Source organism: Amblyomma maculatum, chromosome 1 (assembly GCF_055883805.1).
Source record: "Amblyomma maculatum isolate TAMU_Amacu chromosome 1, ASM5588380v1, whole genome shotgun sequence".
Classification (NCBI taxonomy): domain Eukaryota; kingdom Metazoa; phylum Arthropoda; class Arachnida; order Ixodida; family Ixodidae; genus Amblyomma; species Amblyomma maculatum.
Window position 1 is genome coordinate 62094502 of NC_139344.1, and position 11239 is coordinate 62105740.

General features: G+C 44.6%; 1 protein-coding gene across 1 annotated transcript; it reads right to left on the reverse strand.

Moving 5' to 3' along the window:
• Positions 1-2541: 2541 nt before the first annotated feature.
• LOC146202562 (uncharacterized) lies at positions 2542-10099 on the reverse strand. The gene is made up of 6 exons (XM_084601583.1): positions 9952-10099; positions 8356-8466; positions 6291-6482; positions 4813-4938; positions 3282-3425; positions 2542-2636 (listed from the first exon to the last, which is right to left on the reverse strand). Exons 1-6 carry the CDS (start codon positions 10097-10099, stop codon positions 2542-2544), a joined length of 816 nt encoding a protein of 271 aa, XP_084457709.1.
• Between the last annotated feature and the right edge of the window lie 1140 nt (positions 10100-11239).

The following is an 11239-nucleotide window of genomic DNA, read 5'->3' on the forward strand; positions in this document are numbered from 1 at the left end:
GAATGAAGCAAAGAAAGAAGGGTAGTAAAGAAGGGTTGACAGCGTCTTTTTCCGCTGGCCAGAAGGAATTACATTGTGAGAGCAGAGAGCACAACCGAAACGTTGTGCCGAGCATTTCCAAAATCGTAACGCTATGAAAAGAATCCCAGAAGGTATTACCTCAAGCAAGCAGGAAATATGGAGGGCACGGGAAAGCACGTAAAACCAAATGCTGGCCTAGCTGTTGTATTCTGAATAAAGGAAAAGTTCCACACTGATAACTAAAATGAGGAGCTCACAGACAAGGGCCCTATTCCGAGTTTGCGTCGCTATCGAAGTGTCGCTATCTCACGTGACCTTGAGTCATCTGGTAGGCGGGAACGCCGGAAAATGACGTTACAACCATTTTGCGGTTTGGTAGTGGCAACAACCGGTTCTCGCGTTTCAACCAATCAGTTGAACAGAGGTCACTTGAGATAGCACCACGCTTTGATAACGACGCAAACTCGGAATACGAGCCAAGAACAGGACCGGCGCTGAACTCCAATCGGTTCAATTTTCTTTGAAAGAAGTAAAGCGAGAGCTATTCTGCATGCGGCAGTTAGCTTGCAGTGGATGTTCGCATCATTTCTCTTCACTTCTATGAACTGTCATTGGTCGACATAGCATTAGTGCAATTTTTATTTTGCCGTTATTAAAGCAGGCTGGTTCGTTCATGCCATATTTTTGCGATAAATATTGCGTTGTTCCCAAATCTGACCATACCAAGAAGAAAGGCTGCGGTCGTTTAACAGACCATTAAGCGTGAAGATAAAAAAGAAATTTATAAAGTGCATTCCTGAGAGAAAAAAAAAAGTTTAAGCATTGGTAAGGGTTTGGCGTACTAAACCTAGTATAACATGCGAAAGCTTCAGATTGGCGTTGAAATCTTGGTCGATGGCATAAGTAAATCACGTTGCTGCTGTGTTCTCGCCACCACCTGCCAGATGCACGATCGTTAGAAGACCTGTGAAGCTTGCTGCCCAAGATGCCATGTGTGGCATTGATATAATTCCAGCTTTAACGACACCGTAAGAACGTGCCTGCGTGGCCTAGGGGCAGCGTCTATAAATGGTCGTAGAAGGCTGGACTCTAGTCTCACCCTCTCATCTCAATGTGAAGCTCGAGCTCGCAGCGCCTGCCATTTCGAAGACGAAAGAAAAGGTCAGCTGGATGCACCTCGTGAGTTAAGAGATTTCGCGCAAGAAATTACGAATTTTACTGAAATGACTTTTCTTTTACCGCAATTATGTTTCATAACGTTGCAAATTCAGTCACCGTTTTATTCAGTTACGCCCATCATATAGAGTATTAGCCGTAATAGTACTTCAGAACAATCCTTTCTACTGCAATCAGGAAGCCCTGAGTAACGTCTGTTCACGGCGTACACCGTTTGCTGTCAGTACGAGTGTAACAATAGAACGTCTGTAGATCGGGACGTTATAAGGAATGGTCTCTTTCGAAAGACAGTGCACAATAGAAAGGAAATAGCCCAAGCTAGCCAGATCTAACTCAAGATGCAGTGGCTGTGCTTCGACGGAGAAGCAACGCAGGTGGTGTCTTTTGTTGGCGTGGTGACTGCAGCATCTATTTCACTCTGGCATCCTTTACTCGGGCTCGTAGTGAACCGAACTACGCAATAGTTACCACGCTTTCGTTTCCTCATAACGAAGCTATTATTCATTTCTATTAAAATTAAAGTAACTTTTATTTTCGATGACAATTTGCATATATTCTTTCTTCATTCGTAAAATATCGTCTTGATCAACGTTGAGAAAATTATTGAGGGATAGTGCGCTAACTAGAAAGCCAGCATTGAAGGTTTTCAATACTGATTCCCTGCTTACCAAACGCACCAGAAACGAAGATGGTGCAGGAAATCTATGCCTTGCTTTCTATGCCACTTCCTCGGCCCCGGCGGGTGCTTGAATTTTTCTTTTGAATCACGCGGGGTTCTTCATGTGCTCAGCTTCCTGCAGAGGCTATTTCGTTACTGGATATCCTCTCTCCTTGTTTTCTTTTGCGACAAGATTCTGCGACAGCTTTATTGTCCTGCATTAGGGCACGTGTGTGCACCATCCACGTTTAGCTTTTGCGGTGACGCTTTACCTATAGCTTTTCATCCCTACAGCACCCAATTATGACCATCATTCGGTCCTAAAGTCGGGATTTAATTAGTGGCACGGCTGGAATTTTTGTGCTCTTTGACTCGCAGAAAGGGTTCTGAATGGTTGCACTGTATTTCTCCAAAGTTATTTTTTTGCACAGTTTCGAGAATTGCTTCCTGCTGCTCTGTGTAAAGTTGCAAGTGAGAGGCGATAGTGAAGCGGTCATCATGGTCTCCATGTTTATGACAATACACATTTTACAAATAACTTCGGAGACGTCCGAAAAAGTGTGAAGTCTCCAGCTTCTCACTGAATTGTTCCTGCAAAGACTGCAGCACTTTTTCAGCCATGAGACATTGAGCGTGAGTCACTGCCTATCAAGACAGTGCCGGGTAGTCATTGAATGCCCAGATGTTCACAAAAGATACCACATCTCCAGTGTAGAACACTCTTCAGCCAACCTTGCAAATACGTCTTGCTTGAAGCCCATGACTTTGCTGACAATCCTGTCTGTGAGTAGGCGTGGGTATGTCGTCACTATGCACATGTCACTGCTCAGCGCTTTAACGCGGATAACCGAATGCCAACACTGTTCACGCAGGTAACCTTTATCGCTTCTTCTGGGCAATAATTCTTCTCTTCACTCCCGTTACGCTGGTCAATGTCGCGTTTTTCAACAGCGACCAAACAGACACCTTTTGAATTTTGTCAACGTGAATACTGCATAGTTGCTGAATTGCTTGTGGCTTTCTGTGCCCTTTTAGTGAAAGCCTGAGCTCTGTGGCCATGTTGTTTTAAAATCAATCCTGCGCGCCCTTGTTCACAGCAATCTTGCACGCTTCACGAAGATAGTACGAGAGCTCCTGAAAACAAAAGGAGGAAACAGTGAATATGTTTTATGAAATAGTTCTTATCGTGCTAGAGAAAAAGCACCTTTTCGCTTGTTCAATTCAAACGTATCAAAATTACTTTCCAATATCAATGCCTCCTAATACAACACCACCATTGTCTGTACAGAACACTAGATTTAAGTTGGAAGATATGCTCACAGTTGTGTGCACATCACCCACACATATCCTCCATCTCTAATCACCACTTTCGGATGACTAAACCTGGTAATAGTCAACTTTGCGAAATGAAAGAGAGAAAACGTACCTCGAGCGGCCAGGCGTCTGGCGAGCGTGAGGCTCTTCACATAGCAGCCGGCCATGGCGCGAACCGGCTCGTTGAGTGGAACGCCGGGGCGCCAGGTATTTGTCACAGGAGAGTAGCATTCAACGCTGGCTATATCGCATGTGCCTGCGTTTGTGAAAAATGACATAGATTGTAGCACATTGCGTTGACGCTTTGCAAGCTCTAAATACTGTATGATTTACTCAAATCAATATTCAGCATAGACATGCAGCAACCACTAAAGTATTTAACACTTTGCGTTCCTGTCAAACCACGGGTCTATCCAACATTAATTAAGAGAAGAGGAACTATATAACTCGTTTCCACGTGCTGAACGGACGCAACCATTCCTACCTGGCAGTCTCATCGTGCACGCTCTCATGATATGTCAACAATATTGGCTTCATTGTTATTTATTCTTTCAAGTCCATTCCTATGAGTTGCATTTCTTTGTTGACCTGATTGAAAGATAAATCGGGAAAGCTTTTCGCACTGTATGCCGCAGTCCCCGGCAAAGGTTTATACATAAATCCACCTGGAAAGCCTTAAAGGGGACCAGAATTTCTATTGTTGCAACGCGTATTGAACCTGCTGCTGTAGACTTCACAAAAAGAAACCTGCTCTATCTTCACTCTATTATATTCACCGTCTTTATTACTTCAGGAAAATATTTCTTGCTGACACCACGCAAAGTGAAGGCCTCTATCATAGCCATCTAGTACCCAAACCTGCACATGCCAGCGTCTTAAGAAGATCGATATATTTTAAATGTTACAAATGTTTGCCAGACTGTTAACCTTGGTTTTTCCATTATAAATGCGATACTCCATAACTGCTGATTTATGGACTGACTGACAGCCTATCTGACTGACAAACAATCTCACTGACGGACCGACTGAAAAAGTGAGAAACATATCCGACTGATAGACTGACTGTCTGTAGACTATATCATTGATACATATTCAGACTGAGGGACTGTCTATGTGAATGGCTGACTAACTGATTAATTCAGTGACATGCTCATTGTTTAAATGTTTGCTGAGTGACTGTCTGACTAAACACGCTTTTTACATGAAAGGACGCGTCCCCTCCGTGCTGGGTTATAACGCTCTGCAGATATTGGTCAATTATTTAGGGGTATCTCCTAGGGTAGAGTAGGTTTGTAATAATGGAGTAATTACTCAATGACATCCACCCAAGCGCCGCCATACGGCCACAAAGAACAGCTACACAGCTTTCTTAGAAGCTGCGGTGGTAAAGAAATATTCGTCCTGGTTCGGGGATCGAACCCGGTACCACCACCTTTCCAGCGTAACCGCTTTACCAACTGAGCTAACCAGGACGGTGTGCAGAACAGATAGTAGGGCGAGAACAAATTATCTATAACAGATACTGCATAACAAATGATACTGTATCCGCTCAAGCACTCGCAAACGGAAACACCAGAACTGCATATTGGGAGACGGTACTTGGAAGCTAAAGGTAAATTATTTGTAGAGTCAAATGTGCGCACCAGTGTATCCGCCGATGATGTAAAGTTCCCCGTAGAGTTGCGCCACGGCGAATGTACTGCGGCCAACACTCATGGGCGACATTTTCTCCCAGAATAATAGAGTTTTGTCCATCTTGCTGGCGATCACTGCGCAAGATGTAAAAGCACGACCAAGCATCAGCAGAGCGCCACATAATGAATCGATGTGTAGACAACAAATTTAAATAGACTCACATCTGCGCAGCTAACATAGGCGAGACTTCAGAAAACAGGTCTCAAACTTTGTCTTCTAGAGAACAGTATGTTGTAAAAAAAGACTACATATATTGTTCTTTCACCTTGCCTGTACATAGCCCATAGGGAGCGAGGAGACACCTTTGCACTGTTACGCTAGTCGGAAAGCTAAATGGAAAGGACAAAGATGAGGTGATCTCCTATCATCCAGAGCTGTAGAATTGTTATCGAATAGCGGTTATAAACCTATAAAAAATAATATTTAATCATAAAATGCATATTTACATATAGCCACCGTGAATTTAAACACAAAACTAAATGTACTGAACTAATACTGAGATCAACCATATGTAAAAGCTATGCCAGATGTACAATATTGTGTATATGTCAATGCGCCTACTCTCTCAAGAAACCACGAAACCTGCAGCGACAGCACTACAAGAATGAATTCAGTACTATAACACCTATGGCCGCATGAGCAAAGCTCTCGAATCTACTGCAAGTGGGTCAAAAGAGCGGCCGGACATCAAACATGTAATATTCGCGCTGCTACACAAGGCAGGAGATTTTTTGTTGCGCCATACAAATGTAGAAGAAGTGCTGCCTAAAATTTTACAACTCGCATGGAAGAAAAAGGTATATCCATCTGATCTGTTCCTCCGCTATGGCCGCGTCTGTCAAATAATTTTTTATTAAAATCATCAATCACTGACTGAGTGATCCACTGCAGGTCTTCTATATCGTTCTCAGAAATGATAGACGTTCGGGCACACCCGAGTGATGTCATCTTACGGGTGTATGAAGTAGACTGTTTTTCGAGGACCTTGGTTTTACTTCGCACAGAGCAGCTGTCACTTCAAAACCCTATGTGGTCGATATTTCCGGTGCCCTTTATTGCGGCGTCCTTCCTAGCCTGGCTCACTTTGGCACAGGAAACTATCAATAAAACCATTCAGTTATCGAAATCAATTTTACGAAGGCCTTAGGAGGACACGTCTTTATGGCCTTTATTGGTGGCGATTTTCAAATAATGTAGATGATACGGTTCATGCGCTCTAATATTTGTAACAAGGCCTTCGTACTAACATACGCTCGACCGATGGATGGAACGAGGCTATCACGAGAATGGGACGTCAGTGTGGGATAGATTTTCGTGAACTGTTCAACAGGTATGGCGCTATCATATGGTATGGTATGGACAGGCATGGCGTCTGTGGGTTCCTAAAAAGGTAAGAAGGTCCTCAAATCCCCTTCATAGTTCTTACTGGTGTTGAGTCGGCCATGGCCGTTGTATCCGCCTAGGATGTAGATGCGGCCAGCCATCGCCACCATGTGGTGGCCAGCGCGGGGGCTGGGCATGCGCGGCACCAGCCACCACGAGTTGGAGGAAGGCGTGTACTCCTCCACGCTGCTAACAAACGAGTAGCCGTCGAACCCGCCGCTTGCGTACAACTTGCATGCGTGAAATGCGCACTCAACCAATGATTTGGACTATGCTGGTTAACCGAACACGAAAGCCACATACACTGAAGTGGTTATGCTTTTAAGCGGTTTGCTTCAGTGATAGTCGGCGTTTTTGAAGCTAACCAAAGTTCACCAGTAAGGTGTCGTAAAGGCGTGAAAGGAAAAGGGAATGATTAAGTTGATGAATCTAAATGGTTCAGCGGGTTATGCATACAGCTTTAACCAAATGTAAACAGGAATAGCTGTTTGCTTTTCTGCTGTATTTTCGAGCCCAAACAGGAACACCTATGAACCAAAGTGTTATCCAAATGGATGGAGGAGGGTTTTCTTTAGATTACAGAATCCCGAAAAGGGTGTAAGTGCTCCACTAAAGAGATGAGAGACAAACACCATTGCTTGGTTGCTTTTGGCAAAGACGGCATATTCGAGTGTTATAATTTTTAATGGTATATAGTATGAAACGAGCGAAAATCGATTCAGTTTGTAAGCTATCCCATTACACGAAAACGAGACGTCCTACAAGAGACTGAAAAGAAGCTCATATGTGGCTAGAAAGGTCCATTGAAAGGTAAGTATATAAATATGTAGCGGCTCTCAGCACTTCTACGGCGATCCGATGAGTCGACAACATGCAGTCCCTTTGAAGATCCGAAGAGTCAATTAATTGAGCTTACTACACAATCCGACTTCCTTTTTGCGCACTGCTCACTGCGCGCGCACTCTCCTTCTCTAGTTATATGAGTAGATTATTTTTTACTTTCGCAACAAAACCACGTATTTAGAATACTTTCGTATCTCACTTGTGCCCTTGACGGTCTCGCGACCTGATTGGTTTCAGAGGGTGAATTGGTAGGCTATGAAAACATAATAAATTTCTGTTGTGCAAATTGCAGTCGTCTTTGAACCCTTCTGTTTTGTGCAAATCGTTTCTATAATAAAACCTTGCCATGTGCCCAAGTCATTCTCGTTGGAAGAAGTTTTGGTACGAGCGAGGAAATCGCCGCTCTCACCTGACTTCACGGCGGCCCGTATTCGCTTGAGTGTCAAGAAACCGGAGTTACAAATTTCTTATCGCTCTCTCTTTACTCCGAGAATTTATGCGTCCATGACAAATCTCCTATTCTATGTGCCCATAATAGCTACAGAATATACGGTTGCGCTTTCACAAAACTGCTATAGTCAGTTAGTGCGTTGGAGGCTCCTGCAGCGCATGTTTAGAACAGGAGGAACCATTTGACGAACTACTGAAGTTAGGAGAAAATTAACAATAGCTCTTAAGACTGCGTTAAATCATCGATGAGTGTTATACTTAGGTTAAATAAATGCTTTGATAGTGCTGAAACAACATGCCAGCATAAAGAAGCGACTTCAAGCCCGTACTTTGACAGTTATTGGTGAGGTTCGGAAGTCGAGTCATCGCAATTTTTTTCGCGCTTTGTTAGCCAGAACAAAGCGGAGGAACACATTCTAATTCCCAACATACGTCATAGGTTCAAAAATGGAGTGTGGGGCAGGCTGCTACTTTCGGCAGCAGAATGTTGTCACTAAATAGAGAAACTCTCCGACAGAAGTCACTATTTTGGTCACGGCTATTATTGGTCACCAGTGAATTGTAAAGCACCTTGCTTATGACCCGTGCATGTAGCCGTCCGGACATCAAGTATGATAACCGCATTGCAAATGACGCGATTACGTCTGCCCTGTTAGTATAGTTATACGTTCAAATATTCGGAGGGCGCAGACGATTGGAAAGGCGGGAGTACACTTTATCAAATTAACACGACGCTGGCTAGCGACATTGTGCGCTTCGTCATTCGCAAGGGCACTAATCATCAGAAGAGATCTGCATTGATCGTGAGGACCCACCTCTGAAGGCGCAAGCTGAACCACCACTACGCGCAGTCTTCATGTCGGAAACCTTGGTCCACTGGTTCGAGACGGGGTTGTACCGCTCCACACTGGCAGTGCGACTGAACTCTACGTCAAGAGCCCGAAATGTAAATGGCATTTGAGCATAACGTAACACTACCTTGCAAACAGGGCAACAAACCTGTAGCGATAATGCAATCATTGCATGCAGTCTGCGTAGCATCCATGCCTTATTGAGCTCCAGCGTCAACTGAGCGACTTATGGCAAACTGAATTTGCGTTGCGCAGTTAAATCCTTTTCTCTCTGGTCAGAACAAATACGACCCGTCGTTTCTGCAACTTGAACAATGAATACTGCTTTCACTACATAAGGCTGCTGCCATCGTGTCTATCTATTGCGAGTACGAATACGAGTTCGGCACGGCCACGTCCTAGAAAATCCTATGCCGTCAGGATAGCCTTAAAAGCGATGCGGGCAATTGAATTCCGCTTTAGGGCCCTGAGACGACAGCGTTTATCGCCTTGTCTGGTACTCCCCTTGGGGTTCCTTATTCGGGTACTATCAAAATCAATTTGTAGGTGACCCGTCACAAGCGTCTACAAATAACAGGAACAGCGCCATAGCACAGTATTCTTTTCCGTGGCACCGGACGCATCAGGCCACTTTCCCTCGCTCGGTTTGCTGCTGATTAAGCAGCTGCAGCTATTTCTTTTAGAACAACAAATGTTTCCTTATGCCGGGCTTTAGCGAACATGTAACGATATTTCGTGTGGCGTTTCAGTTAGTATTTTTAATTGGACATTTTGAGGCTGCTTACAGAGTGTGTAACGTCACTGCTCCCAAAGGCAGAAGGCCTGGATAACTAAGTAGTGCGCAAAATAAAACGGGCTATTGCCGCAAATACACTGGCAACATACCTCGAACAGAAAAAAAAATGATTTTTCACAGGGGGCCTCCTGTGGAAGAGACAAAGCAATGAGAGAGAGATGACCCTGTGCAACGTCGATTTTCACTGCAGGTCAACGCCGCGCGATTGCTTTGAAATTGACTGTGTATGTAGATTCTCTTTGCTATACGCTTAAGCACGAATTCCATAATTTTAGCCTCTCTTATCTCGCATACACCAATGAGCATACTTCGGTAAGCTATCACATTATATACTGTAATACTGATAATCCATGCACATGTACCTCACAGTGAAAATAAAGATGATGATGATGATGATGGTGATGATGAAGAATGAAAGATGATGATGAAGGACTACTCGACATTCATGCAAAGCCGATCCAAGCTGTACCTAGTGCGAGCGTGCGTGGCCAAAGATTAGTGTGTCTGGCTCGAGATCGAAGAGTCCTAGTTAATATATTCACATCTCACTCTGCCAGCGAGGCAAGCTACCCATTTGCAGGTGTCTTGTGACATCACTCACCCCGTCGACTAATTAGTGCCTGGTCCAGTCAATTCGCGACTACCACTTTAAAGGGTTATGGCCTTCATCTTTGGCTCTCAACGCCAACGCATACGGCGGATTTTCTGGAGAACGTTGTGCTTAATGGTATCGGGGTTTAACGCTTCACGGTGCAAACACATACCGTCGCGTCCCCCGATGGCGTACACGTAGTTGTCTAGGGCCGTGACAGCGACGTAGCCGCGAGCCATGTCCATGGGTGAGCAGGGCTCCCAGACGCACCGCTCTGTGTCGAAGCGGTCGCAGGAGTTCAGATACACGCCTCCCTGCATGCCGCCCACCACGTAGACGTGCTTGCCCACCAGCACTGCGCCATGGTATACCCTGCAAAGGATTCGCCCTTTTTTCATACAAGCATGACACTGAAAAGCCTTCCGATCATAAATGCTGCTTCTCACGCAATAAGATTAGTATAATTCACTATAAGAGCCTTACCGGAGCGCCAGGGTATTGTTTTATTCTTTAACTGGTGAGATAACCTGCTGTAATAAAGCTCTCCGGTTAGCGGAGCACTAATTTTTCTCCATGGTAACGTAGAACAAATAGAAAGGCAGAGGTTAAATATATATATAACTTTCAGCTGCTATATATAAATGTTCATGGTTGTCGCTGGAAAAATATCCAGCGATGAGAAAATAAACTGGAGGAAAGTTTATACAATTGGGCGCCGTAAACCATGCTGAAGAAGTCGACGCAAGCCATCAGCTAACGGCCACTTAGCTCTTCCACTAAGACCCAGTAACACTACTCCCGACAATAAAGTTTTCTCTCTGTCTCTTATCCTTGACTTCCATTCCAAATATTTAGCGCGTGTAATATTCATCACATGCTCATTGAAGGCAGCGCATCTTGCCTGGGTGTGGTGCTGTACTTTTTATGCGTGAGCCAGCGGCAGGCGCGTGGGTCGTACGCCTCGACTACATCCCGGCTCTCTCCAGAGCCCCAGCCGCCCACCATGAACAACATCTCGTGTGGCATGCGCGGAACCCAGCGCTCAGGATCCGAGCAAGCACAGCGCGCGCAGGGAAACTGAGGTGGTTCTGCTGCGTCGGCTGGAAGAAAATCGCCGCAAGGTGCACTTTTTACACATGTCAAGAAATATTTGCCAGTTTAAAGTACTGCAGTAAGCCTACAGTTGAGAAAAACTCAAACGACAGAAAGCTTATTACTCACTTTGCAACTTTTAGGATCCACAATAGAAGGCGCTTACCGATGCTATTAAACGCTCTCGCATCCTACCCGGAAATTTAGGCGGAGCTTGGCTGTTCTCCTAAGATTATCATCTTGAGCATCTTCTGTGCTGCTAATTGCAATTTAGATTGAACAAAACAGAGTTAAAGTTAGCGCTGAGGGCTGTGTAACCTATCTGTCCAGTCTCTTTAATCCATACGATTTCATTCTACTTTGGAGCT

What these genes read in the sequence shown, in the direction of transcription:
- LOC146202562 (XM_084601583.1), bottom strand. Translation starts at nt 10,099, where the DNA reads ATGCAGGGAGGCGTGTATCTGAACTCCTGCGACCGCTTCGACACAGAG. An exon ending in CGCCATCGGGGGACGCGACG is followed by an intron (nt 8,467 to 9,951) that starts GTATGTGTTTGC and finishes CTCTTGACGTAG; the next exon opens with AGTTCAGTCGCACTGCCAGT. An exon ending in CATCATCGGCGGATACACTG is followed by an intron (nt 3,426 to 4,812) that starts GTGCGCACATTT and finishes TCACAAACGCAG; the next exon opens with GCACATGCGATATAGCCAGC.